The sequence below is a fragment of the Pipistrellus hanaki genome (genome assembly GCF_964339955.1).
Source record: "Pipistrellus hanaki genome assembly, chromosome: 15".
Classification (NCBI taxonomy): domain Eukaryota; kingdom Metazoa; phylum Chordata; class Mammalia; order Chiroptera; family Vespertilionidae; genus Pipistrellus; species Pipistrellus hanaki.
Genome location: NC_140517.1, coordinates 31197246 through 31224958, shown reverse-complemented (window position 1 = coordinate 31224958; position 27713 = coordinate 31197246). Strand labels below are relative to the sequence as shown.

At 41.5% G+C, this 27713-nt stretch overlaps 2 protein-coding genes across 7 annotated transcripts in view; one reads left to right on the top strand and one right to left on the bottom strand.

Annotated features, from left to right (window-relative positions):
• The window catches only part of ZNF566 (zinc finger protein 566), a 148576-nt gene extending 148343 nt beyond the window's left edge, over positions 1–233 (bottom strand). For both annotated transcript variants that reach the window (XM_084905224.1, XM_084905220.1), the window contains exon 1: positions 130–233. Coding sequence is in view for 1 of the 2 variants with exons in the window: in XM_084905220.1 (XP_084761346.1) it covers positions 130–144 (15 nt within the window). In the remaining variant the exon portion in view is untranslated. The remainder of the gene's footprint in view (positions 1–129) is intronic.
• Positions 234–289: 56 nt separating this feature from the next.
• The window catches only part of ZNF382 (zinc finger protein 382), a gene marked incomplete at its 5' end in the record, with an annotated part of 51092 nt that continues 23668 nt past the window's right edge, over positions 290–27713 (top strand). For 2 of the 5 annotated variants that reach the window (XM_084905203.1, XM_084905206.1), the window contains 4 exons: positions 290–384; positions 3938–4010; positions 6241–6367; positions 8344–8439. In XM_084905203.1, coding sequence (XP_084761329.1) covers positions 290–384; positions 3938–4010; positions 6241–6367; positions 8344–8439 — 391 coding nt within the window. Of the gene's footprint in view, positions 539–909; positions 1063–3937; positions 4011–6215; positions 6368–7653; positions 7678–8343; positions 8440–27713 lie in introns of all 5 variants that reach the window. The other 3 variants (XM_084905202.1, XM_084905205.1, XM_084905204.1) reach the window with 3 other exon arrangements.

The following is a 27713-nucleotide window of genomic DNA, read 5'->3' as shown; positions in this document are numbered from 1 at the left end:
TTCCTCAGCAGGTGATTCACATAGGCAGAAGCCAGCTGCCTCCACCCGCCTCCACCCGCACCCGCAACCGGAAATCTCCGGGCCTCCTGCGTCCCTCCGCAACCCCGACCGCCCATTCCCTCCACTCACCACACAGATCATCATGACCGCAGGGCTGGCGTGAATTGAACCATAGGTCGGAGTCCATTAGCTCCCCCAGGGGCCTGTGAGAAACGTAGCCCAAAACGGAAAAGCGCGAACGGAGACCCAAGCAGACCTGGGCTGCAGCAGCTGGGATCTCGGGTTCCAGATGGGACGCCCCGGGGGCTCCTGGGAGCTCCGACGCACGCGGGAGTGCGCAAGCGCAGACCACCAACCCTGGGCTGGCGTGTGGCTCCTAGGCGAGTGAGTCCTGGGGGCTCTGGAGAAGGAGAGTCTGGGAAGCTCGGGGCCAGGAGGTCACATTAGGAAAACGGGGCCCAACGGAGAGGCCAAGGAGAAAACCCGGGTCAAAGTCGTTCCTGGTTATTCAGGAAAGAGAACTGGAACTGGGCCCGTGGTAACTAGACACTCAGATGGGGGAGTGGGCCGAGGGGGCGGGGGGGGGGGGGTGGAGGGCGTCTCGGGCGTGGTCCGTGGGCGTGACCGTGAGGGTAACAATCGCCTGTGACCTGGAAGGAGCTGCGAGACGGGGGTTGTGTCTGTTTGACTCAGAGGAAGCCCATGGCAGCGAAGAAGCCGCACCGGAGGGTGTGTGTGTGTGTATAAGTGTGTGTGAGTGTGAGTGTGTGTGTGTGTACACCAATCGAGACTGCCTCCTGCCCCAGACCGCTGCATTTTGGGTGTGTGCTAGTTTGCGAGAAGTTAGGGAAAATTGTGTGAAAAGTGTAATGTTTCTATCTGGGATTTCTTCTGCCTTTGTCTATTTAGAGATCAGGTGTGAGTCGTGTTTGAGGCTGTAGGTGATGATGGAGAAGCGAAAGTGATTTGCAATATGATTTTGAGACTTTGCCTGGAATTATGTAATGAATGTGCTGTCCGTGTTTGTGATGTATGGGGGCTATGGAATGCTGGTTTGCTGAGGTAAGTTTGATTGACTGTAAACTATGCATGTGTTTGTAAACCACTGTTACTTTTTGTGATGGAGAAACTCTGCAAGACCGCTGTCTAGTTGGGTATTAAGATGTGATTATCTGAGTAGCATTCATTAAGTCTGCCTCCAAAATTGTAACTCAATAGCTATTTAGCAAATAAAAGAGATAAATATTGGAAAGGAAGAGGTAACAGTTTTGTATTTTATAAATGGTAAGATTCGTTGCAGGGAAACACCGTATGAACTAAAATTAATGTGTTAAAATGAATAGTGTTCTATAACTAGTGCTTTCAACACTGATATCTGTGAGATTTCCTGCTACTGAGTGAAAGTGATGACAAGGTTAATAGCTTCTTTGGGCATTCTAAGATGATAAAGAGTAATTGGTACACTTTTAATCACAAGGCGCATCTTGTTTTAGTAATTAAAGTAGTTATTTTGTGAATTAAGATATTCACTGTATCAGTCTATACTTCTGACTTGACTTAGCAAAATACTATGCTTTCTGTTTAGAAGCCTTTAAAGTGGAAAGGTACATTTCTATTTCCATTCCTATACTACTAAAAAGTGTTGCTTACTATTAACATTTAAATTAGCTATTATAAAATTAATATTTATTATTAATAACTGTGCTTATTACATAGTGTGAAACACATGAATCAATAAAGAGATGAAGTAGAGAAATATAAAGTCCAGATACTTTCAAGCAGATAGGGATGTGGAATATATGATAGAGATAGCATTTCACATAAATTGAGAAAGTATGAATTATATGTTTTGTAGTATTGCTAAACAGCAAAACACTGGATAAAATCTTCACAAAGCAAAAACACTTTAATAGTTACATGAATAACTAAAAAAATGTATTTGCAACTTTAAGTAGGTAAAGGGTTAAATTACTAAATTTAAAAAGATAATATCAACAAATTAGGAAGTAAAAACCCATGGGGAAAAAAGAGACATATTATAAGAAGATGCCATCACATAAAATAAATAAAAGCTTCTTTAAATTTTTTTTAAATTTTTGTTTATTGATTTTAGAGAGAAGGGAATGGGAGGGAAAGAGAGAGGAAAACATTGATTTGTTGTTCTACTTATTTTGGTTGATTCTTTTATGAGCCCTGACTGGGAATCAAACCCTCAACCTTGGCATATCAGAACAACACTTTAACCAACTGAGCTACCCAGCCAGTGTCTTCTTTAAACTTATTAAAAGGAGCTTATTGCCGAAACCGGTTTGGCTCAATGGATAGAGCATCCACCTGTGGACTGAAAGGTCCCAGGTTCGATTCTGCTCAAGGGCATATACCTTGGTTGTGGGTACAACCCCAGTAGGAGGTGTTCAAGAGGCACCTGATCGATGATTCTCTCTCATCAATGTTTCTAACTCTCTATCCCTCTCTCTTCCTCTCTGTAAAAAATATCAATAAAAAAATATATATATTTTTTAAAAAGCACTTATTCTCACTCACAATAAGGAATATGTATAATAGAATTATAATATTGATAGTAAAGATTGAAAAATTATTGTCAGCTAGCTGCATTCATCTAGGTCTGAGAAGGTATTCTTATGCACTACTGGTGGTGGTATAAATTGGTAGAGAGTTCATGAAAAACACCCTGGAAATCCTACCTAATAAAAGAGTAATATGCAAATTAACCATCATTCCACTACACTCACAAGCCATGCCCCACTAGCCACACCCACCAGCCAATCAGAGCAAGTATGCAAATAAACCCAACCAAGATGTCTACAGCCACAAAGAGAAGGAGGAAGGCTTGGGTTTCCCAGGCAACAAAGGAAGCCAAGCTTTCCACCTGCCCTTGCTGGTCTAAGCCTCCACTCAAGACTACAATTATAGGAGATAAACAAATCCAAACAGAAATGGCTGCTGCCAGGGAGCAAGCAGAAGGCTTGGCTCCACTCCAGGCTACAAAGTTTCAATTGTAGAAGGTAAATAAATTCCAGATACTAGGGCCTCCACTTGGGTTGCTCAGGCCCCCCTTCAAAGGAACCCCCACCCTGATCCGGGACACTCTTCAGGGCAAATCAGCTGGCCCCCACTCGTACACCAGGCCTCTATCCTAACTAATAAAAGAGTAATATGCAGATTGAGCATCACTCCAACACACAACAGTTGCCTCCATGTAGTCAAAGATGGCTACCCCCATGTGGTCACAAGATGGCCAGCAGGGGAGGGCAGTTGAGAGGGGCCAGGCCTGCAAGGAAGGGCAGTTGGAGGCGATCATCCCTGCAGGGGAAGTCAGTTAGGGGTGACCAGGCCTGCAGGAGAGGGTAGTTAGGAGCAAACAGGCTGGAAGGGGAGTGATTAGGGGGTGATCAGGCTGGCAGGCAGAAGTGGTTGGGGGTAACCAGAATGGCAGGCAGGCAAGCAGTTGGGAGCCAGCAGTCCTGGATTGTGAGAGGGATGTCCGACTGCCAGTTTAGGGGATCCGATCTAAACCGGGATTGGGTCTAAACTGGCAGTCCGACATCCCTCAAGGGGTCCCAGATTGGAGAGGGTGCAGGCTGGGCTGAGGGACACACACACACACACACACCCGGCCCCATGTACGAATTTCATGCACTGGGCCTCTAGTATAAAATAAACCCATCCTCTATGGAAGATGAAAGTAGATCTGTAGAGGGAATGTTCCCCCTCTTCAAGCCACAACAGATTCCTCAGAATTTATTCTACTCCACCAAGAGATTAGGTTTCTGGTGTTGGTGAGGCAGCAGGATTTATATGGGATACAGAGTGGACAAGTGCTGAAATAGTGAACATTGATCTAGATTTAACTGAGTTATTCTGGGAAATCTAAGTCAAATATGGTTTCTTGTATCTTCCCATCTCTGCCTCTCAGGACTCTTCCCTTTCCAAAAGAAGATCTTAAAAGAGAAGATTCATTTCTTGCAAATCTCACAGCTATGCCTCAGGTGAGATGATGTTTCCTCTCTTTCTGAAAAACTTGTTTTCAGGTTATATAAACATTTATTTCCCTATTCTTAAATTTCCTGAATATGGGAGTTGGCTTCTGTGAAACTAGTCTCTAGTAGGGCTTAGATTGGGTAGCCTAGGTACAAAATTGAAGGAGTACCCTCAGAGCTGTGCATCCCTAAATTTTATATCATAGCTACCTTGCCTACCTCATCCTAGATACAGCCCTGTTCTGAGTTTCTCTTATTCCAACCACATAAATTTAAGCTTTTCCCAAGTGCACTTTCTAGTTGAAGCCAATGTTCACATATAGATTGAGTATGTCATCATCATTTCTGTCTTCTCACAGAAGTTACTGCTGAAACAAATGTATTATCTTGATCTAAACGGGGATATATCACTTGGATGAATCTAGTCTAGACACAGATTTGAGATCTAAGTTGTGAGGAATAAAGGTGCAGACATGGAAAAACCTTGATCATACCCATTGACCTAGGTTTTGCAATTATGGATAGCATTATGAGTTTGTGGTAAGATGTCCTATGGCAGGCAGGCAGGCAAGCGAGTGGTTGGGAGCCAGCAATCCTGGATTGTGAGAGGGATGTCTGAGATTGGAGAGGGTGCAGGCTGAGCTGAGGGACACACACCTCCCCCCCTTGCCGTGCACAAATTTTGTGCACCAAGCCTCTAGTTTATTATAGTTTCTATTCTAATTTTTAAATGTAGGTACAAGAGAAGGAAATGCCTATGTTAGCCCTCTCTTAAAATATTCTACTCTTAAAGCAAAGGTGATATAATGTCCTGTGTTCAAATTGTTCTTTCAAAAGATTTATCTCCATCAACCAGTCTTTAAAAGATTGGTTTTCCAAAAATGCTAATTGGTTCTCTTCTCTTCATTGACTCTTTTTCTATATTCACAATCAAATTCACTGTAAAGGTTATACTGATCTGATTCTAGTGATTCTCAAACACCTCTATCTATCCAGAGTGTCAGAACTATACTAGTATATCCAATCTCTAACAGCTATCACCATCTGTATGTTCCATAGTCACTTCAAGTACATTTTCAAGAATGACCTCATTACTTTCTTTGGTTCAACTTATACTTTCTTCTGTTTCCCACTTCCATTTTTTAGTCCTAGCAGCTACCCATTTGCTTATGCAGGTAACTGAAGAGCTATGCCTATCTTTTTCACTCTACAACCAATTTATGACCAATTCTGTTGCAACTCATCATAACAACCAATAGTCCCATGCTAGACCACTAAAAACACCTTAATCTAAGAGACACCTTTAACAATGGTTACTTTATTTGTTTTTCTCACCTAACACATCTTAAGCCATCTCTAGTCTTCAAGAGTATTGCCTCTAAAGTACAAAAGTTATTACATTTGTGTTGACTTAAGTTTCTTCATTTTCTTTATACTCCATAAAACAGTAGGCCCAAAGTGGAATTTTAATTATAATGGAATGTTCAGGACAGTATATTGAAAGGAAGAAAAATACTACAGTTTGCATTTAAGAACAGGAGTCATTAACAATATGGATTGCCATTAATGCCTACTGATAATTTATTGATATAAATACTCTGTTGTGAGTGTTCTTAGTACATTTTTTAAGACTACTGCTCTATGGGGAAAATAATGTAATATTATTCCATAAATATACACACTGCCTATATCCATGTACCTTTTTCTTCTTAAAGCTTAAAGACTCTTTCTTAAAAACTTTTATATTTCCTGAATTTACTGTTTATTTTCTACCCATAAATTTTAAAAGCTGATGCCCTGTATTTCTACTACAAAACAAATTCATTGTGAATTTAAAATTTTTATGTCCTCAGTGTAGCCTTGGGATACATAATGAAATTTCCTTCACTTTGTAGCACTTTCCCTTGTTCACATTCCTGTTATTGCATATATAATATCTATTGAGTATATAATGCAATGCCTCTCTCTTACCCTGCAACTTATTATTGTGGTCAGAGTTTTTTAATGTTTGTCCACCAAGTAACCAATCACATTCAAAGCAAATAGTATGTTCTCATATATTTTTAGCATGAGCTAATAAATAAATACAGATGAATCTGTTTTCAGAGAAAATGTTATGCAGTATAAAACAAAATAAGAAAACTAATCTGACCACTATACATGGTCAAAGCGAGTCCTCCAATATCTAGTTTTCACTAATTGCAATTACTTTAGGATGAACTAGAGTATGCCCTTACAGGGATCAGTGTCATTCAAGGATGTGACTGTGGACTTCACCCAGGAGGAGTGGGAGCAACTGGATACTGATCAGAAGGCCCTCTACAGGGATGTCATGTTGGAAAACTATTACCACCTTATCTCTGTGGGTAAGGAGAACTCCTTGAATCTTTCAGTGTCATGCATCTCCTTTCAAAACTTTCTGAAACAATGGAACATTGAATTTCAGGGAACATAGTTAGTGAATCCCTTTCTGTTAACAGAAAGTCTGGTATGTTCTCACTTGCCTGGTTCAAGGTGTTATCTTTGGTAAGATGTTAATGTGTACCTTGTCTGCTACCTTGAAACTATATCTTTCTCTTCTTTTAATTATTTTGAAGCCCAAGGACATTAGGTTAAGTCTCATTTTTTAAAAAGTTATTGAACTTATTGGAGTGACATTGATTAATACAATTATATAGGTTTTAGGTATACAATTCTATAGTACATCATCTATATCTTATATTGTTCTTTCACCATCCCAAGTAGTTTCCCTCCATCATCATTTAATCTCCCCTTTACCTTTTTCTGCCTCCTCCCATCCCACTTTCCCTCTTATAATCATCATACTGTTATTTGTGTCTTTGAGTGTTTTTCTTTACTTAATCCCTTCACCCTTTTCACTCAGTCCCAACCCCCTTTCCCTCTGACAGTTGTCAGTGTGTTCTCCATATCTGTGAGTGTTTCTATTTTGTTAGTTTATTTTGTTTGTTAGACTCCATATACACTAATGGGCCAGATTATTATGATCACCTGATGTTTGTAGGCAAATTAGTTATAATTTTGCGCTGAAGTTGCTAGAGGGCCAGACCATTATAAATAGGGAAGCAGGTTGTTTACCACGACAGTAGAAGTGATCCCCCCCTGAAGATATGAGTAAACAACACGATTTAACAGCCTTTGAACTGTGGGATGATTGTTGACACATGGAGCCATGGAGCGAGTATCAGCAAAACAGCTGAATTCGTTAAATGTTCAAAAGCAGCTATTGTTAAAGTGTTTAAAGACAAGACTGTCAGCAGAAAATCTGGGTCTGAATGTGCGAATTGTGGCCATCAGCAATTAGTCAATGTTAGGGCAGATCGGAGAGTGGCAAGACAGGTACAAGACAACAGAAGGGCAACAGTGCATCAAATTACTGCAGATCTTAATCAGGGATCATCTCAAATGATCTCTGAACACAATAATAATCTGGCCGCTCAGTGTGTGTGTGTGTGTGTAATAATAATCTACATACACACACACACACACACACACACACACACACACACACACACTGAGCGGCCAGATTATGATCTCTGAATGCATAAATAATCTGGCCATTCACTGTATAAGTGAAATCATATGGTTCTTGTCTTTTTCTGACTGGCTTATTTCACTTAGTATTATTCTTCAGGTCCATCCATGCTGTTGCAAAAAGGTAAGATTTCCTTCTTTTTTACAGCTGAGTAGTAGTCCATTGTGTAGATGTACCACAGCTTTTTTATCCACTCATCTACTGATGAGCACTTGGGCTGCTTTCACATCTTGACTATCCTATATATCCAAATGGTGGAATGACCTGTCATTTTGACGCACTGACCACCAGGGGACAGACGCTCAATGCAGGAGCTGCCCCTTGTGGTCAGTGCGCTCCTACAGAGGGAGCTCCACTCAGCCAGAACCTGGGCTCATGGCTAAGGAATGCAGCAGAGGTGGTAGGAGCCTTTCCCACCTCTGCAGCAGCACTAAGGATGTCCAACTGAAGACATCCCGAGGGCTCCCGAATTGCAAGAGGGTGCAGACCAGGCTAAGTGACCCTCCCCAAGAGCACAAATTTCATGTGCTTGGCCTCTGGTTATAAATAATGCTGCTAAGAACATAGGGGTGCATATATTCTTTTGAATTAGTGTTTCAGATTTCTTTGGATATATTCCCAGAAGTGGAATTGCTGGATCATAAGTCAGGAATCATGCTAACTGATATCAAACTATGCTACAAAGATATAGTAATAAAAACAACTTGGTACTGGCATAAAAACAGATATATAGATGAATGGAATAAAATAAAGAACCTAAAAATGAGTCTCATTTTTTTTTATTATCAGGGTTTCACATGACTAAACCTGATATGATCTGCAAGTTGGAAGAAGGAAAAGAACTATGGACAACAGAGAGAATTATTTCAAGTCAGAGTTATTTAGGTGAGTCTGTACAGATAAAGAACAATGAACTCAGGTATTAACACCTTTGAATGTTTTTAGGGATAGATATGTTTTTTAATTGTGGTAAAATATGTAAAATTTACCATCTTAACTATTTATAAGCATAGAGTTCAGTGGCATTAGTGCAATTATTACTACCATCTATCTCCAGAAATATTTTCATCTTGCAGAACGGAAACTTTGTACTCATTAAACAATAACTCCCATTTCTCCCTCTCCTTTGGCCCTGACAACCAGCATTTTGTTTTCTATCTCTGTGGATCTGACTACTTGTAGGTATTTCATGTAAGAGGAATTATATGATATTTGTCCTTTTTTGTTCCGTGCATGAAATTTGTGCACGGGGGGTGCACAGGTGTCCCTCAGCCTGGCCTGAACCCTCTCGCAATCCAGGACCACTGGCTCCCAACCACTCACCTGCCTGACTGCCTAATGCCTCCAACTGCCCTACCCTGCCAGCCTGGTTACACACAACGGCCCTCCCCTCCCAGTCTGGTTTCCCACAACTGACCTTCCCTGCTGGCCTGGTCATCCCAGACCCCCTGCCAACCAGATCTCACCCCTAACTGCTCTCCCTTGTTGGCCTCACTATGGCTTTGTCTGGAAGGAAGTCAGATGCCCAGAAGATGACTAGTCGACCTGGTCTAATTAGCATATTACCCTTTTTATTAGTATAGATCATTGTTAGTATAGATAATGTCCTCAAGGTTCACCCATGTTGTAGTATGTATGTCCTTCCTTTTGAAGGCTGAATAATATTCCTTTGTATGTACAGACCACAATTTGTTTATCCATTCATCTGTCAGTGCTCACTAGGATGGCTTCAACCTTTTGGGTTCTGTGAATAATACTGCTACAAACATGGGTGTACACATATCTATTTGAGTCACTGTTTTCAGTCCTCTTGGATATATAGCCAGAAGTAGAATTGCTGGATTATACAGTAATTCGGTTTAATTTTTTGAGGAACTGCTATGATGTTTTCCAAAGTGGCTACACAACTAAACATTCCCACCAGCAATGTATAAGGGTTCCAGTTTCTCCACATCTTTACCAACATCTATTATTTTCTGGTGTTTTTGATAGTAGCTATCTTACTAAAGGCTTGAGATTTTTGAAGAGCCTATACATAATTGACTTCCATAGCTCTATAGTCTAAATTTAGTTTGAATATCATCCTCCATGTAAGTGCTTTCTTTGTTGCCTTAGTGTACAGAGATATTAGTTGCCATTACCTTACCAAGAATTCATGTTTTGTAGATATAAAGTACATAGAGATCTTAAGTGTAAAGCTCTTTGAATTCCGACAGAAATAAAAGCTATGTAGCCCTAACCATTTTGGCTCAGTGGATAGAGTGTCGGCCTTCAGATTCAAGGGTCCCAGGTTGAATTCCGGTCAAGAGTATGTACCTTGATTGAGGACACATCTCCCGTGAGGAGTGTGCAGGATGCAGCTGATCGATGTTTCCCTCTCATCGATGTTTCTAACTCTCTGTCCCTCTCCCTTCCTCTCTGTAAAAAGTCAATAATATTAATATATATATTAAGAAATAAAAGCTATGTATCTCACAACACAGTCAAAATAAAGGACACTTCCATTAACCTATTAAGTTCCATCAAGCCGCTTCCAAGTTAGTTCCTCCCACTAGGACAATCACAGTTATTTCTACCAGCATAAGTTAGTTTTGTCTATTTTAGACCTTTTTCATGTATACTTTCTTTTACTCTTCTTACTGTCTGAGAGATTTATACATGCTTTTGCATATATAAGTAGTTTATTTTAATAGTAAAATAGTATTCAATTGTATAAATTCACCACTTTATTTATGCCTTTTCTTTCTTTTTAAAAAAATATATTTTATTGATTTTTCTTACAGAGAGGAAGGGAGAGAGATAGAGAGCTAGAAACGTAGACCAGCTGTCTCTTACACACCCCCTACCGGGGATGTGCCTGCAACCACGGTACATGCCCTTGACCGGAATCGAACCTGGGACCTTTCAGTCCACAGACTGACGCTCTACCGCTGAGCCAAACCAGTTTCGGCTATTTATGCCTTTTCTAATAATAATAGACATTTGAAATGTTCCAGTTTGGGGCTATTGTGAATAAACTACTATGAACATATTCTAATGCACTTTTATGGACATGTATGTGCTTCTCAGTAGAAACCTCACAGTTGATATTGCTCATTTAAAAGGCAGTATAAATTTAACTTTTTTAAGAAACAGTAAGTTTTTAAAAGTTACTATACCATTTTAAACTTTTACCAGCAATATATAAGCTTTTTATTGTTATCAATATTTTCATTTTGGTTGTTCTGAAAGGTATGGAAGTATATTTTTGCAGTTTTAGTTTATATTGAAACCTTTTCAAGTACATTTTTTTCAGAGGTGCCTATTTAAATGTTTTACCCACTCTTATTGGTTAATATATTTTTCCCTTGAGTAAGAGGAATTTTTTATGTACTCTAGATAGATGTCTTTTGTTTGTTATAGGTGCTGCAAAAATTCCTCTAGTCTGAGGCTTGCCTATTCATTTTAATCTGGTCTTTCAATGAGCATAAGTTTTTAATTTTGAAGAAGTCCAGTTTATTATTTTTTTAAATAAATATTTATTGTTCATATTATTACAAATGTTCCTCATTTTCACCCCCCTCCATTGCTCCCCTCCATCAAGTTCCCACCCCACCCTCTGCCCTTTCCCCACCCCCCATTGTCCCTCATCCATAAGTGCACAGTTTATGTCCAATCTCACCCCCCTACTCCCTTTTCCCCTGAGAATCGTCAGTTCACTCCCCTTCCATATCTCTGATTCTTTAATTCCCTTGATTTTTATTATTTTTTAATAAATCTTTATTTTTCAGATTATTACAAATGTGTTCCTCTTCTCCCCCCCCCCGCCAATTACTCCCCTCCACAGGTTCCCACCCACCCTCTGTCCTTTCCCCATCCCCCATTGTTCTCATCCATAGGTACACAGTTTTTGTTCAGTCTCTTTCTGCACCCCCACTCCCCTTTTCCCCGATAATCATCAGTCAACTCCCCTTCCATACCTCTGATTCTATTATATTCACCAGTTAATATTGTTCATCAGATTTTTTAATTCCCTTGGTTTTTAGTTTCACTTGTTGATAGTTACGTATTTGTTGTTCATAATTTTTATCTTTATCTTCTTCCTCTTCTTAAAGAAACCTCTTCAGCCATTCATATAATTCTGGTTTGGCAATGATGAACTCCTTGAGCTTTTTTTTTTTTATTTGTGAAGCTCTTTATCTGGCCTTTGATTCTGAGTGATAGCTTTGCTGGGTAGAGTATTTTTGGCTGTAGGTTCTTGCTATTCATCACCTTGAGCCACTGCTCAGGGCCTGGCCACTCCCAGCCTGGCAGCTGCTGCTCTGGGCCTGGCCGCACCCGACCCAGCTGCTCCGGGCCTGGCAGCTCCAAGCCTGGCAGCTGCTGCTCCAGGCCTGGCCGCACCAGACCCGGCTGCTCTGGGCCTGGCCGCTCCCAGCCTGGCAGCCGCTGCTCAGGGCCTGGCCGCTCCCAGCCTGGCAGCCGCTGCTCCAGGCCTGGCCACACCAGACCCGGCTGCTCTGGGCCTGGCCGCTCCCAGCCTGGCAGCTGCTGCTCCGGGCCTGGCCGCACCCGACCCGGCTGCTCCGGGCCTGGCCGCTCCCAGCCTGGCAGCTACTGCTCTGGGCCTGGCCGCTCCCAGCCTGGCAGCTGCTGCTCCGGGCCTGGCTGCACCCGACCCGGCTGCTCTATCAGCCTTTTTAAAGATATTTTTGAAAAGCCTTATAACTGTAGCTTTGAACTCAATGTCCATTCTTTTCTTTTCCTCCATCTCCTTCCTTTGTGTCCTGCCTCTTGTCTGCATTTTAGTTGTTTTCCTGATTTGATAGAATAGTTTTGTGTGTTAGGTGTTCTGGTAGAGCCCAGTAGCACAGCCTTCCCAGTTACCTGCGGTGGACAGTCTTGGTGTTGCCCTTTGTGGGCTGTGTGTGCAGTCTTGTTGTTAAGCCTTCCTTATTGTTGGTATCACTGGGAAGTGTTGATCTCCAAGCCAATTGGCTGTGAGGATTAGCAGTGTCTCAGCTAGGAGAATTTCTGTACTCTGCTTGGATGGGGCGGAGTCTCGGAGTGGTGCAGACAATCTCTGGTTCCCTGTCAGTCTCTCCTTAGAAAAGTCCTGTTCACAGTGAGTCTCGCAAGATTGGTTGCAGGCACACGCACCTCTTTTGTAAAGGTGCATACAAGCTTTGGATTCTGGCCAGTCCCTCCTTAGAGCCTCTGGGAGAGTTTCTGTGCTCAGCTTGGATGGCGCAGACAAGCTTTGTTTTCCCGTCGGCTCCTCCCCAAGTTCCGCAGTAATGGCCTGTGGATTCACACACCTCCGAGAGATCTCTGCCAGCTGCCTGACAATCTGGCCTCTCCCTGACTGGGGCAGTCTATCAGAGCAATAGGGTGATTCTGTTTTCCTCTCGAACAAGAAAGCCAGCCGCACGTTAGCTGTCCGCCTCTCTGTGTGCCAGAAGTCAGCCAGTAGTGAACTTAGCCCAGCCCTTCCTCTCCACACACCGGGAGTTGGCCAGCAGCCATCTCGGCCCGGCCCTCCCTCTCCATGTGCAGGGATTAAGCCAGTGCCTTTTCCCGCGCACAGTTCTCCTTCCCTTCACAGTTTCTGAGGGTCAGTGCGCCTTCTCTCGCCTTCTGAGATGGCAGAGCCTCCTCTCAGCTAGCCGTCTGTTGCTTCAGGGCAATGCCTCCCCTGTTTTCCAGTTTTAAATTCAAATTTGTTGTGGTAGGCTGCATTTGGGTGTCTACCCTGTGCCGCCATCTTGGTTTCTCCTTCCCTTGGTTTTTAGATTCACTTGTTGATAGTTACATATTTGTTGTTCATAATATTTATCTTTATCTTCTTCCTCTTCCTAAAGAAACCTCTTCAGCAATTCATATAATTCTAGTTTGGCGATGATAAACTCCTTGAGCTTTTTTTTATTTGTGAAGCTCTTTATCTGGCCTTCGATTCTGAGTGATAGCTTTGCTTGGTAGAGTATTTTTGGTTGTAGGTTCTTGCTATTCATCACCTTGAATATTTCTTGCCATTCCCATCTGGCCTGCCTGGTTTCTGTTGAGAAATCGGCTGAAATTGTACGTGTGCTCCTATATAGGTAACTACCTGTTTCTCTCTTGCTGCTTTTAATATTCTCTCTTTGTCTTTTGCTCTTGGAATTTTAATTATAATGTGTCTTGGTATGGTCCTCTTTGGATTCCTTTTGTTTGGGATTCTTTGCGCTTCTTGGACTTGTAAGTCTAATTCTTTCATCAAGTGGGGGAAGTTTTCTGTCACTATTTCTTCCAGTATTCTTTCTGTATCTTGCTCTTTCTCTTCTTCTGGCATCCCCATAATTCTGATGTTGGTTCACTTGAAGTTGTCCCAGAGGTTTCTTACATTATCTTCAACTTTCTGGATTCTCTTGTCTTCTTGCTTCTGCAGAGGTGTGTCCTCTGGCTCTTTATGTTCCAAATCTTTGTCTTGATTCTTGCGATCTTCCATTATGTTTTTTGGACACTGTATAATATTTTTTTTATTTCAGACGATGTATTCTTTATTTCTAGTTGAGTCCTTTTCATATCCTCTTAGGTCTCGTTTATTTTATCGGTCTTTTCTAGGAAATTCTTGAAAAATCTTATAAGCGTGAACTCTATATCCAGTCCCTTTTTGTCCTCCATTTCTTTTGTTTGTGTCTGTTTTCTTGTCTCGGCATTTTCGCTGCTTCCCTGAGTTGGTAGGGTGGCTTTGTGTACTAAGGTGTCCTATGTGGTTCAGTGGGTCAGTCTCCCCTTTTGTGGACTGTGTGTACAACCTTGTTGTAGTTAAGTCTTGATTGTTATTGGTATCACTGGGAGGAACTGACCTCCAGGCCAATTGGCTGTGAGGATCAGCTGTGTCTATACCAGGAGACAGCTTTATTCAACTAGACTTGGAAAATTGCAAAAGCCTCTGTGCTCAGCTTGGATGGGGCGGAGTTTCAGGGTGGAGCCTACAGCCTTGGCTTACCATCAGCCCCGCCCTATGAGGTTACTGAGTCTCAGTGTTCCTCAGTGTCCTTGGTACTCACTGCAAGCATCTCTGAGAGAAAGGTGCCCTCGAGTTTCACCCGCTACCAAACAGTCTAGGCTCTCCCCCAGTGATCCAGGAACTGGGCTTCAGTGCAGTTGAAAGTGGGGTTCAGAGCAGTCTGGAGCTTTTGACTCCTTCCCGCTAAGGCAATCCAGCGGCACAGTCAACAGTCTGTTCTCTGCACGCAATGTGTGCACCTCTGGGATTGCCTTTTGCCGCTCCCCTGAGTTTCCGCCTTACAGCCCAGACTCCCTCCATATGAGTCTGGGTGCCCAGGGGCTGGCCTAGAACTGGGGTTCAGTGCAGTCAGAACTGGGGCTCAGCACAGTCCGGAGCTTTTGTCTCCTTCCCGCTAGGGCAATCTAGCAGCAGAGTCAACAGTCCGTCCTCCACGGGTAATAAGCGCACCTCTGGGACTGCCTTTCGCTGCTCCCCTGAGTATCCACCTTACAGCCCAGACTCCCTCCGTATGGGTCTCGCCCAGAACTGGGGTTCAGTTCTGTCGGAACTGGGATTCAGCACAGTCTGGAGCTTTTATCTCCTTCCCGCTAGCACATGTGTCAAACACAAGGCCCGCGGGACAAATCCAGCCCGCCAGGCCTTGCAATGTGGCCCGCACCGCGCTGTCATCACTGCACTCCGCTGTCAGTGTATGACATTGTCAGTTTATGACTGTTCAGTAAACCATTCGGCCCGCGATTTAGGCTGGATTTTAGATTTTGGCCCCTTCTCTGATTGAGTTCGACACCCCTACGCTAGGGAATGCCAGCCAGGCACTCAGCCTCCCCCTCCTCTCTGGTTCCATCCTCTCTCCACACGCACCTTGTCTCCATACCTTAGGCTTTTACAGCTCCTCTGATTTTTTTCTGGTTTTCTCTTTCCTTCTAGTTGTAGAATTTCCAGTCAGTCAACTTCCCTGTAGTTCTGGATAATGTCCATTTTGTATTTTAGTTACTTTTTTTGAAATTGTTGTGTGAGGTTGCAGTTAGGTGTTTACCTATGCCGGCATCTTGGTTTCTCTCTCCCCAGTTTATTATTCTTTCGTTTATAATTATTTCTTTGACCTATCAAACAGATATTTGCCTTCTCCAGGGTTGTGAAGATAGTTCTCTGTGTTTTCTTCTGTGGCCCACCTCATGTTGTAATGTAAATTAAGGGTAGATAGCCGAAACTGGTTTGGCTCAGTAGATAGCCGAAACTGGTTTAGCTCAGTAGATAGATCATCGGCCTGTGGACTGAAAGGTCCCGGGTTCGATTCCGGTCAAGGGCATGTACCTTGGTTGTGGGCACATCCCCAGTAGGATGTGTGCAAGAGGCAGCTGATCTCTCTCATTGATGTTTCTAACTCTCTATCCGTCTCTCTTCCTCTCTGTAAAAAAATCAATAAAATATAAATATATATATATATTTTTTTTTTAAAAAGTAAGGATAGATATTCTGTTTTCTTTCATATGGATATGAATTTGTCTCATCACTTGTTGAATGAAATTGCTTTGTTGAACTTATTATAAACTAGTGGCCTGGTGTATGAAATTTGTGCACATTTAGAGGGGATTAATTAGAGAAAATATTTTAATACTAGGGACCCAGTGAACAAATTTGTGCACCTTGAAAGGAACTATGGGCCACAAGGCTGTGGTAGGCACAGAGGCAGGTTTGGCCCATCCACCGCACCCCTTCCCAGCCCCTTCTGCCACAGCTCTGGTTCCCTGTCTGCCAGCAGCCCTGCTTCCACTGCTTCTGCTCCCACATGCTGATAGCACTGGCCCCATTCGCAGCCACTGACAGAGTGGAGTGATTGGGGCTGGTACCAGCAGTGGATACAAGTGGAGCTGGTGCCCTTAGTAGGTGCAAGCAATAGCTGCTACCCCGATTGCCCCTTGGGAGCAGGGGTAGGTGGAGAAGCCCTCAGGTGTGATAGGGCCAGCAGCTGCTGTTTGCACCCGCTGATGGTGCTGAGTGATTGGGACCAACTGCAGTTGCAAGTGGAGCAGTGCCAGCAGCAGGTGGGATCACAGCATGTAGAAGCAAAGAAATTTCAGTAATCACCAGAGGCTCACCCTGAAGACAGTGACCAGTGCCCTACCTTGGCACCCCTATTCACCTACTTCACCATCCTGCTGCAGCCAGTGCTCACTATGTTCCACACATGCCCCTTGGTAGTCAGCGAACATTATAGCAACCAGTTCAGTTGTTCTGGTTGTTCCACTGTTCAGTCTATTTGCATATTAGCCTTTTATTATATAGGATTGCTGTTTGCCCTTTCTCTGTAATAGAAGTGTCAGAGATTTTTTTTAAAAAATTAGTAAAATGTATATGAAAATCTTCCTCCTGTCAGAGTCTGGGGCGCACCACGGAACCTAGAGTCAAGTCCCTGCCCACCTATATGTACCTCAAAATTTCACAAGACCCAGACCTAGCCACCTCCACACCTAGGGCTAGATCCAAACCCAGCTTGTCCCACCCTTGTCAAGCCCCACCAGGCAGGGGACTCAGCCTCAGGTCCCCTGGTCCAGTGCCAGGGCGGATGGTGCTGCATGAAGTCCCCTAGCCCAGTCTGGGGCGCAGGCTGTGCCATGAGGTTCCCTCATCAAGCCCTGCCGGGTTTGTGCACAGTCTTGTTGTAGTTAAGCCTTGATTGCTGTTGGTTTCTCTGGGAGTAATTGACCTTCAGGCCTATTGACTGTGAGGACTAGTTGTGTCTACAATAGGAGAACTTCTCTGCTGGAGATACCCTATGAGGCAGGACTTGCTTCAATGGGGCTTTGGCACTCACAGAGACTTTCCCCTGAGTGTGTACCTTATAGATGTGAAGAGTTATAATCTGGGTGGTCTCACTGGGTACACTGGGTCTTGGATCTCCAAGGAGGAACAAAGATAGCCACTGCCTGAGGCCACCCAGCAGGAGCTACAGAGAGATCTGTAGATTCCTCCTCTTTGTTTGGGGTTTGAAGATGCCTACATGAGGCCCAGCTGTGAAGTAATACAAGCTGTTGTTGAGCCTTGGGCCTTCTTTTGGAAGCTCTGGGGCTCTCTGACCCAGCAGTGTGTTAGGTTTTAGATTACAAAAGGCCAGGGCATTCATATGCAAAAGCCTCTGTGCACAGCTTCTGTGGGTTTGTAAATGGGGTGGGGCATGGTCTCAGGGAATCACCAGAGTGGAAAAAACAGCAATGGCTGCCCCCAGATCTCTGCGTCCCACAGAACCATGCTGGAACAATGATCACTACAAGCACCTCTGAGAGAAAGTCAACCTTGCGTTCTGCCTGATGCCAGACAGTCCAGTTTCCCTCCGTATGAGTCTGGGTCTCACCCAGAACTGGAGTTCAGAGCACTCAGGTGTTTTTATCTCCCTCCTGATTGAAAAAGACAACAGCATACCTAGTTGCCAGCCCCTTTCACAATCAGCTCTGTACCTCCACACTTCCACACCTCTGCACCTCCTACCGGACTCAATGTGCTTTTCTTTTTCCTTCTACTTGTAGAATTTACACTCAGCCAGCCTTTTCGTGGTTCTGGATGATATTCATTTTGTCTTTTAGTTCTTGTTTTAATGTGGTTGTACGCAACAGCAAGTTCAGGTGTTTACCTATGCTGCCATCTTGGTCGTCTCTCCCTCATTTTTTTTTGCTTATCTGATCCTCTGCTTCATCTAATCTGTTGACTTCCTCTTAGCACTGAGGCTGGATCTGCCTTGAGTCTCATACCTTGATTGTCCCTGTTCTGAGCTGTATTTCCTTTCCCCACAGAACTGGTCCCACCGGTGTCAGCTACAGGTGCTTCAGAAATGTCCCTTGTATGAGTTATGTGGATCCTTCCATTTTAATTGAGTCTTGATGACTATTAGCTTATTTGTAAGTGGGTTTGAGACTCAGCACTGACTAAGGCATGCAAGCTGCTATGCAGATACTGACCAAATGAAGCAGACTTCATTTTAGCAGGTTTTGGTGCCTGACAAGATCTCCCTTTGAATATTCTGCTTGTGAAGCTTATTGGATCCTTCTCTGGTGTCACCTGAAACTGGCCACTGGGTTGTTGTTTCTGGGCCTCTTGCGGGGGACTGTGGTGCAGGCTAATAAATGACACTGGCTATGACTTCTCTCAGAAACCTGTTTAGAGCTACAAGTGATCCACAGTTTGAGGTTGTCTCTTCTGGTCCTGAACACATGTGGGAAAGACCAGGCTGCATACTAAGGCCAGCTATTTTCAGCATCAAGCCTGAGGGCAGGTCAGCAAAAGTCCCAAGACATCCTGAGATCTGCCTCTTCTGGTTTCTGCCTCCCTGTTAGGCTCCATCGCTGAAAGAGCTTCTGCCATATTCATCACCAGGGTATAAGCTCCACAGGGTATGGTGAGAGGGAATCTAGAGTGGGGCTATTGCTTTTACCCAGGTCAATGCCGCAAAGAGGGAAGTAGTCCACCCAAGGTAATGGCATCTGCAGTATGAGAGGATGATCTTTGGATCTTTCCCTTCAGCTTTCTCCTTAGAGACCTGAACCTTAGTCTCTCCTCATGTGACTCTTGTCCACTCTGTCCTCCCTTCACCAAAGCCCAGGATAAGTGGCTGTGAACAAAATTATGTGTTGGCCCTTTAAGAGGATACCACTGTCTTTAGTGGACTCCCACCTCTTTCTGCTGGACAGAAATCATCTGCTTTTCAAAGACTGATGTAAAATGGCCACCTCTTCCAGGTTCTAATGCTCTGGGTTGAAGCATACACTTTAGGTTGAGACTCCAGCTCCTCAGGTGGAACCTTCTGCAAGTTAGATATCCCTCTAGATCAGGGGTCCTCAAACTTTTTAAAGTGGGGGCCAGATCACGGTCCCTCAGAGAGCTGGAGGGCCGGACTATATGAACTACTAATTCCTACTGTAACACCTCGGCTGCGCTCACTGCCCAAAAAACCTGGCGGGCCGGATCAGACTCCTCTGCCGGCTGCATGTGGCCCGCGGGCCGTAGTTTGAAGACCCCTGCTCTAGATCTTCAGGACCAGCCATTTTTGCTTCTCCACCCTTCCTATCAGTCTCAATATGGCTTCATATGTAGATCTTTCATTATAAGATTCATCTCTAGCTAGTTTTTAGTTGGTTATTCAGGATGATTGTTTTACAATTTGTTGTATTTCCAGTTGTTCCTTGGAGGAGTTGTGTAGCTTCCATCTACCCCTTCAACATATTGGGTCTCTATAAGTCCTCTTAATTAGATTCTAGAAGTTCTCTCCTTTTCCTAGTTTCCCGACAGTTTTTTTTTGTTTGTTTGTTTGTTTGTTTGTTTTTTAGGAATGGGTGTTAATATTAACATATACTCTTTCTGTATCTGTTAAAATTACCATTTTTTTTCTTTTCAAATCTGTTACTGTATGTATCTCATTGATTAATTTGAATTTTAAATCATCTTCAGACTCCTGATTTGAACATTTCTTATAGATTACTGAAATTGGTTTGCTAATATTTTAGTAACCTATTATGGGTGATTTTTTAAAATATTTTTATTGATTTCAGAGAGGAAAGGAGAGGGAAAGAGAGAGATAGAAACATCGGTGATAAGAGAGAATCATTGATTGGCTGCCTCCTGCATACCCCATACTGGGGACCGAGCCAGCAACCTGGGGATGTGCTCTGACTGGGAATCAAACTGTGACCTCCAGGTTCATAGGTTGATGCTCAGTCACTGAGCCAAACTATGCATAATTTTACCAAAGAAAGCAGTCTGTAGTTTTAGTGAAATATCCTTGGAAAGATTTTATCAGAATTGTTGTCAACAATATCAAACAAATGGGACGTTTCATCTTCATCTGTTTTCTTACAGAATTTTTGTAAGGTAGATACTGTTGTTTCTTTAAATGTTTCATGAAAGTCATTATTAAGCCATCTGGGCCTTGCCTTCATTTTTATAATTTAAGACTTCTGCTTACAGCCCTGAGGAAATAATAGAGGCTGGAATTATATTTTTACAGGCAACAACTAGAAAACTGGACAAAACTATTTTCAGATAATAAACAATAGGCAGCACAGATATGTATTCTGGAGAGAATAAAGACAAATGAGGTTAACTCTATTTCATTCCAGGATTTCATCTGAAGGCCTAGTCCAGATTTTAATACAGAGAGATGAATCCAAAAAGAACTTAGCAATTTACTGACTTGAGGGGACCAACATTGTCACTCAAGAAAAGTAAGGTGGCTAGAATATATAAAACACACTTTCCCCAAAATGGGAGTGATGCAAAGAAAGAGTTTCCAAAATCTGGAAAAGCTTCCCCTTGAGTCTTTAGCTAAAATATAAGTCTGTACCTATGTAAGTAAAACTCCTTAAAACTAGACAAGGACATGTTCTAAAGAAAACATAATTATCATAGTGTTTTAAGACAATTCTCATAACTACTGTACACGAAATAATTTTATTTTCCTCCAGCCTGAGTGGAGAGAACTTGTTAATATATAGGACAGACATTAAATAGACACCATAGAAAGGCCACACTTAATAAATGAGATTGGATTTTCCCTAGATGAAAAAACTGTAAGATTTACCACAAAAGAATGTAAACAAAAAACATAGAAAGGATGAAGCCAATCCACATATAAATGCTGTATATCTGTTGGGTTCTCCAGGATAGAAAAGCTAAAATGGAGTTAGGAATATAATAGATTTCTTAAAGATGACATCTATGGACAATAAGAAAAGAAAGTAAGGCCCAGCTGGCATGGCTCAGTGATCTAGCTTGGATCTATGAATCAGGATATCGCAGTTCGATTCCTGGTTAGGGCACATGCCCAGGTTGCAGGTTTATCCCCAGTAAGGGATATGCAGAAGTCAGCTGATTGATGATTCTCTCACATCACTGATGTTTCTATCTCTTCCTTATCTCTGAAATCAATTAAAAAAATATTTTTTAAAAGACAAAAGTAAGATTGGACATAGAAATCTATCAGACCATGGTACAGAAGGGACCTGCAGAAAGAAAGGCAGATGCTAACAGGATTGGGAAGGGAGAGCCTCAGACCGTTATGCAGAAGTGACCAAGAACTAACCTAACAGAACAATCTGAAGCAAGGATTGTCCATCAAAGGTATCCCATGTGGGCAGAATTGGCCTATCCCCTGTGTTCAGACATTGGATGGAGATTACCTTGGGAGACCCTCTTTTGGTTTCCCAAGTGAATTCAAAGTGCATCCTGAAGATGCTAACAATTGGAGGTTGTTAAGGTACTACACTGCTTGCACATGAATGTCAAATTATTCAATATTTTTGAAAGGAGGTAATAGTGGCACAATTCTATGGCTGCCACAAATGTAACAGTCTTTTATAAAAAGACCAATACTCTTTATGAAATACCACCATATCTAAACAACATTAAATTGATAATATATAATGTCCAATCAAAAATTAGTGAACATGTGAAGAAACAAGAAAAATGACCCATAAACAGGAAAAAACTCATAATCTATAGTAAAAATAAGTCAATAAAAACAGATTTAAAAAAGATAGACATAGTGAATTTGCAGGTAAGGACTTTAAAACAGTTAATATACATGGCCTCAGTATCATCAAGGTGTAAAGCAAAAATGAATACAATGTATTTCTTCAAGGTGTTAACCATAGAAATAAAAACCAAATGAAACATCTAATGTTGCCTATTCAATATCTGAAATTAAAAGGAATATCCAACTATGTACTGTGTGTAAGAAACACATATTAAATGTAAAAACACAAGCAGGATAAATATAAAAAGATAAGACACCATGCTGTCTTACAGGTTATCTCATGTGAGGATAAGATCAATGCCCCTACTCACCCGAAATTTGGTCCAAATGTCAAGATGAAATCTAACATAAGACTCTGGGGAGAGCAGGAAAGATTCCCAAGCTATTCCTAGAATGACTTGAGTAAGAAAGAAGAGGTATTTTTCTTTGATGTTTATTGTGATTAAAGTGTGGGCCAAGTGGAAGTTCTACTTTTGGGCTAGGGCTTGCATGGTTTAAACTTCCCATGAGCACCAATGAGAGAGAACATGCAAGCTTTCTTATTGACTTGATCAGGTGTAATGCAAGAGGGGAAAATGAGGGGTGGATTTAAGAAAGTTATCAGCAGTAAGACATGAATAGAATCAGACTCTATTAACATATGCAAACACTAAGCAGAAGAAAATGGGAGTAAGTGCACATCAAAATAGATTTCAGAACACAGAATATTATCGTGATAAAGAGGGTTAATTCATCAGAAGTTCTAACAGAGCTTCAAAATACACCAGTGGAAAAGGATTAAAAATGGCAGCAAGTAGGTGGATGCTGCATGGACATGCTCCCAGATAAAGCTGGAATTACAGCTGAAAAATGGAAAGGCTTCCTGAATAGTCAATGGAAAACTCACAGGAGAGAACCCTGATACCTAAGGACTGAAGGTGGAGCCACATAGAGACTGGTAGATGGGGCAGAGGCACATTGGCCAGGCACTGACAGACAGCAACTGAAGTCCCGGAGAGTCTGAGTGTGTGTGTGTGTGTGTGTGTGTGTGTGTGTGTGTGTGTGTGTTGCGGGGAGGTGGAGAAGGGGTGTCCCTGAGAACTCTGAGATCTAATCCCTAAGCTGGGATCCCAAGCAGAGAGCACCAAACATATCATAATTAAAATCCCAAAAATTAAAGACAGAGAATCTTAAAGGCAGTAAGAGAAGAAAAAACAAATACACCCTGTTACCTACAAAGGAGGTTCTAACAGAGCTTCAAAATACACCAGGAGTTCCCAAAATGCAGACTCCTGATTTCTGATCAGAAACTCTATAGGCCAGAAGGGAATGGCATGAAGTACTCAAGGTAATGGAAAGCAAGGATCTGAGACCTTACTATATCCAGTAAGACTATCATTCAGAATAGATGTTCAAATAAAGAGCTTCCCAGACAAAATAAATAAATAAATAAAAGGCTAAAGGAGTTCATCACCACCAAGCCAGCATTAAGAGAAATGCTAAAGGGATTGCTATAAGGGATTGCTGAGGAGAAGAAACGGAGAGAGAAACCTAGCCATACAGAATTAAGATAACTATAAATAAATAGCTATCAATAATAACCCTAATGTAAATGGATTAAATGCTTCAATCAAAAGGTGTAGGGTAGCTGAATGGATACAAAACATGACCCAACTCTATGTTGTCTACAAGAGAGCCACCTGAAAATAAGAAACACACACAGGATGAAAAATGGATGGAAAAAAGTTCCATGCAAATGGAAAAGAAAAAAAAAGCTTGAGTATTAATACTCATATCTGACAAAATAGACTTTAAAATGAAGGCCATCACAAGACACAATAAAGGTCATTACATAATACTAAAGGGATGGATCTAACAAGAGGATATAACCCTGGTAAACATACACTGAGTGTTGACTGTCTTCCCTCAGGCAAGGCAAATTAGCCATACTCTGCATCATATGGGATATGGAAGCTGAAGGCCTATTCAAACACCTTTGCTGTTTGCAATTACCAAGATAAAATGTCTCAAATTTGTACAGGAACACAAGGATTGGGGGAAAAAAGTTTGATGAATTGCATTTCCAGTTGCATCGTGCAGATGACAGAGATAATTTGGCAGAAACAGCATGAAAGCATGCACTTCACATGCATGAGTACAACTCTTCAAGCTGGTTGGGGCAGTGTTATGGTTTGGGGCAAGTTTACCTGGCATGATTTGGGCCCTTTAATTCATGTGGAACAATGTTTGAATAGCACAACATACCTAAGTATCATTGCTGATCAAGTTCATCCTATCATGTTGATGGCATATCACAATAGATATGGCTTCTTTGAACAAGACAATGTGCCATGCCACTGTGTCTGTATTGTGCAGGAGTGGTTTTAAGAACATGAGGGAGACTTTACCTTGTTTAAGTGGCCCCCACAATCACCATATCTCAATCCAATGAGCATTTGTGGGACAAAGTTAAAAGAGCCATCAGGCAGCTGGTTCCACAGCCATCAAATATCACAGAACTAGACAGTGCTATTCATCAGGCATGGTGTCAGATTTCTAGCATCACCTTTCAACATCTCGTGGAGTCACTGACAAGAAGAATTGGCACAGAATTGAAGGCAAAAGTGACCCAATGAAGTACTGATGGGGTGGTCATAATAGTCTGGCCACTTAGTTATATGCACCCAATATAGATGCATCTAAATATATATTTTTTTAAAACTTCTAGAGGACTTTAATAGATTGACAATAATACTGTCATAGTAGGGGACTTTAACACCCCTCTAATTTCACTGGACAGATCTTCCAGACAACAACTTAACAAGGAAACAGGGACTCTAAACTGGACACACTGGATCAGATGGATTTAATAGATATTTATAAAACATTTCACCCCAACACAGTAGAATATACATTCTTCTCAAGTTCACATGGGTCATTCACAAAGATAGACCACATGTTAGGACACAAAACAAGTCTCTACAGGTTCAAGAAGATTGAAATCATATTAAGCATCTTCTCAGATTACATGGAATGAAATTAGAAATCAACTACAGTGGTGCCTCGCATAAAGAACGCCTCACACAGCGAACGCTGCACACAACGAACTTCATTTCATGATTCATACAACGAACTTCGTTTCACACAACGAAGTCGCCCGAGCTTCCACGACCGCTTTGCCCGAGCTTCCACGACTGCTTCGCCCGAGCTTCCACGATCGCTACCGATGTATTGATGACACAGAAGTGGTGAAGGACATCATCACAGTGGCCCAAAGGTTGGAATTAGAGGTAGAGGAAGAGGATGTAGAGGAGCTTATTGAGGAACACGAAGAAGAGCTGACAACTGAAGAGCTCCAAGCACTTCTGGTCCAGCAACAGGACAATGCTCAAAGGGAAGCGTCATCTGATAACAAGGAGCAACAATCAAACAATCAACCAATCCCAACTGCTGACATCAAGAACATCCTGGTCAAATGGAAAGCAGTTCAGGAGTTTACCAATGCCCACTATCCGGATTCAGCTGAAGCAAACAGGATCAACGATCTTTACTCCGATACTCTTGTCCGTTATTTCCGGCAGATGTTGGAGAAAAGAGAAAAACAAACGACTTTGGACAGGTTTTTCATGAAACCATCGGCCAAAAAGCAGAAAATGGATGAAGATGTGCAAGATTCGGTAGACTCTACTTAGTCTGTCTTAAAATTTAAAAAATGTGTGGGTTTTTTTTTAAAAAAATTATGTTTTTAGATGTATCTAAATAAAAATAATAACAAAAAATTTATCTTTTTTATGTCATCTTAGCATATTTTATGCTACAGAACGAATTATTTTTTTTAACATGTATTGTTATGGGAAAACGCGTTTCACATAACGAACTTTCCGCATAACAAACTTGCTCCTGGAACGAATTAAGTTCGTTGTGTGAGGCACCACTGTACAGTAAAAACACTCAAAAAACATTCAAACACATGGAGACTAAATAGCATGTTATTAAAAAATGAATGAGTTTTCAATGAGGTCAAGAAAGAAATAAAAAACTTCCTGGAAATAAATGAAACTGAATACATAACAACCAAAAATCTCTGGGACACAGCAAAAGAAGTCCTGAGAGGCAAGTTCATAGCACTACAGGCATACCTCAAGAAACAAAAACAAACAAACAAAAAAGCAACAACAAGAAAAATCAGCAGTAAACTATTAAACCTACAACTTAAAGAACTAGAAAGAAAACAAGAAAAGCCCAAAGTAGAAGGAAGGAAATAATAAAGATTAGATAAAAAATAAATAACATAGAGACTTATTAAAAAAAAAAATCAATGAAACTGAGAGCTGGTTCTTTGAAATGATAAACAAATTTGATAAATCATTAGCCAAACTCATCAAGAAACAAAGAGAGGGGAACTAAATAAATAAAATAAATAAATAAAAATGGAGAAGTAACTATGGACACCACAGAAATACAAAGGATTGTTAGAAAATACTATGAAAAACTATATGCCAACAGGCTGGACAATGTGGATGAAATAGAAAAATTCCTAGAAAAATACAATCTCATAAAACTGAATCAGTAAGAATCAAAAAACCTGAACAGGTCAATAACCACTGAAGAACTAGAAGCAGTATTTAACCCTTCCTCCCCCCAAACAAAAGCCAGATCCGGACAGCTTCACAGGGGAATTTTTCCAAATATTCAAAGAAGAACTAACACCTATCCTCAAACTATTTCAGAAAATCCAAGAGGAAGGACCACTTCCAAACTATTTTTATGAGGCCAACATTATCCTAATTCCAAAACCAGATAAACTACACAGAGAATTACAGCCCAATATCCCTGATGAACATAGATGCTAAAATCATCAACAAAATATTAGCAGATCACAGCCAGCAATATATTAAAGAGATCATACACCATGATCAAGTGGGATTTACTTCAGAGATGCAAGGCTGATATAATATTCACAAATCAATACACGTGATACATCACTTAAACAAATTGAAAAACAAAAATCACATGATCATATCAATGGACAGAAAAAGCATTTGAAAAAATCCAATATCCATATTTTGATTTAAAAATCTCACCAAAGTTGGAATAAAGGGAGCATATCTCAACATGATAACGGCCATAGGTCATCTACTCAAAGGCAGATGGTTTAGAGGAATGATAGTAAAAATGCTCAACATTATGAAAAAAGATATAGTAACTATGAAAAAAGAATAGTCTCAGAAAAAGGAATGACATAACAAAAATAACAAGTTGGAAGGAATACATAGCAGATTATGGGAAGTCTTTGGGGTTTTCTATGTACAATATCATGCCATATGCAAATAATGAAGTTTTATCTACTGTGTCAATATGACAAACCTACAAGGCACATCATACTCAGTAGATAAAAATTGAAACCATTTTCTCTAAAACAAGAATAAGACTAGGGTGCCCATTTTCACCAATCCTGTTTAATATACCCTGTTTCCCCGAAAATAAGTGTATTATATTAATTTTTTCTCGTAAAGTTGCACTGGGTCTTATTTTCAGGGGATGTCTTATCTTTCCATGCGCTAGGTCTTATTTTCAGAGGATGTCTTATTTTCGGGGAAACACAGTAGTACTGGAAGTGCTAGCCCTAGTGATTAGACAAGAAGAAGAAATAAGAGGCATCCAAAT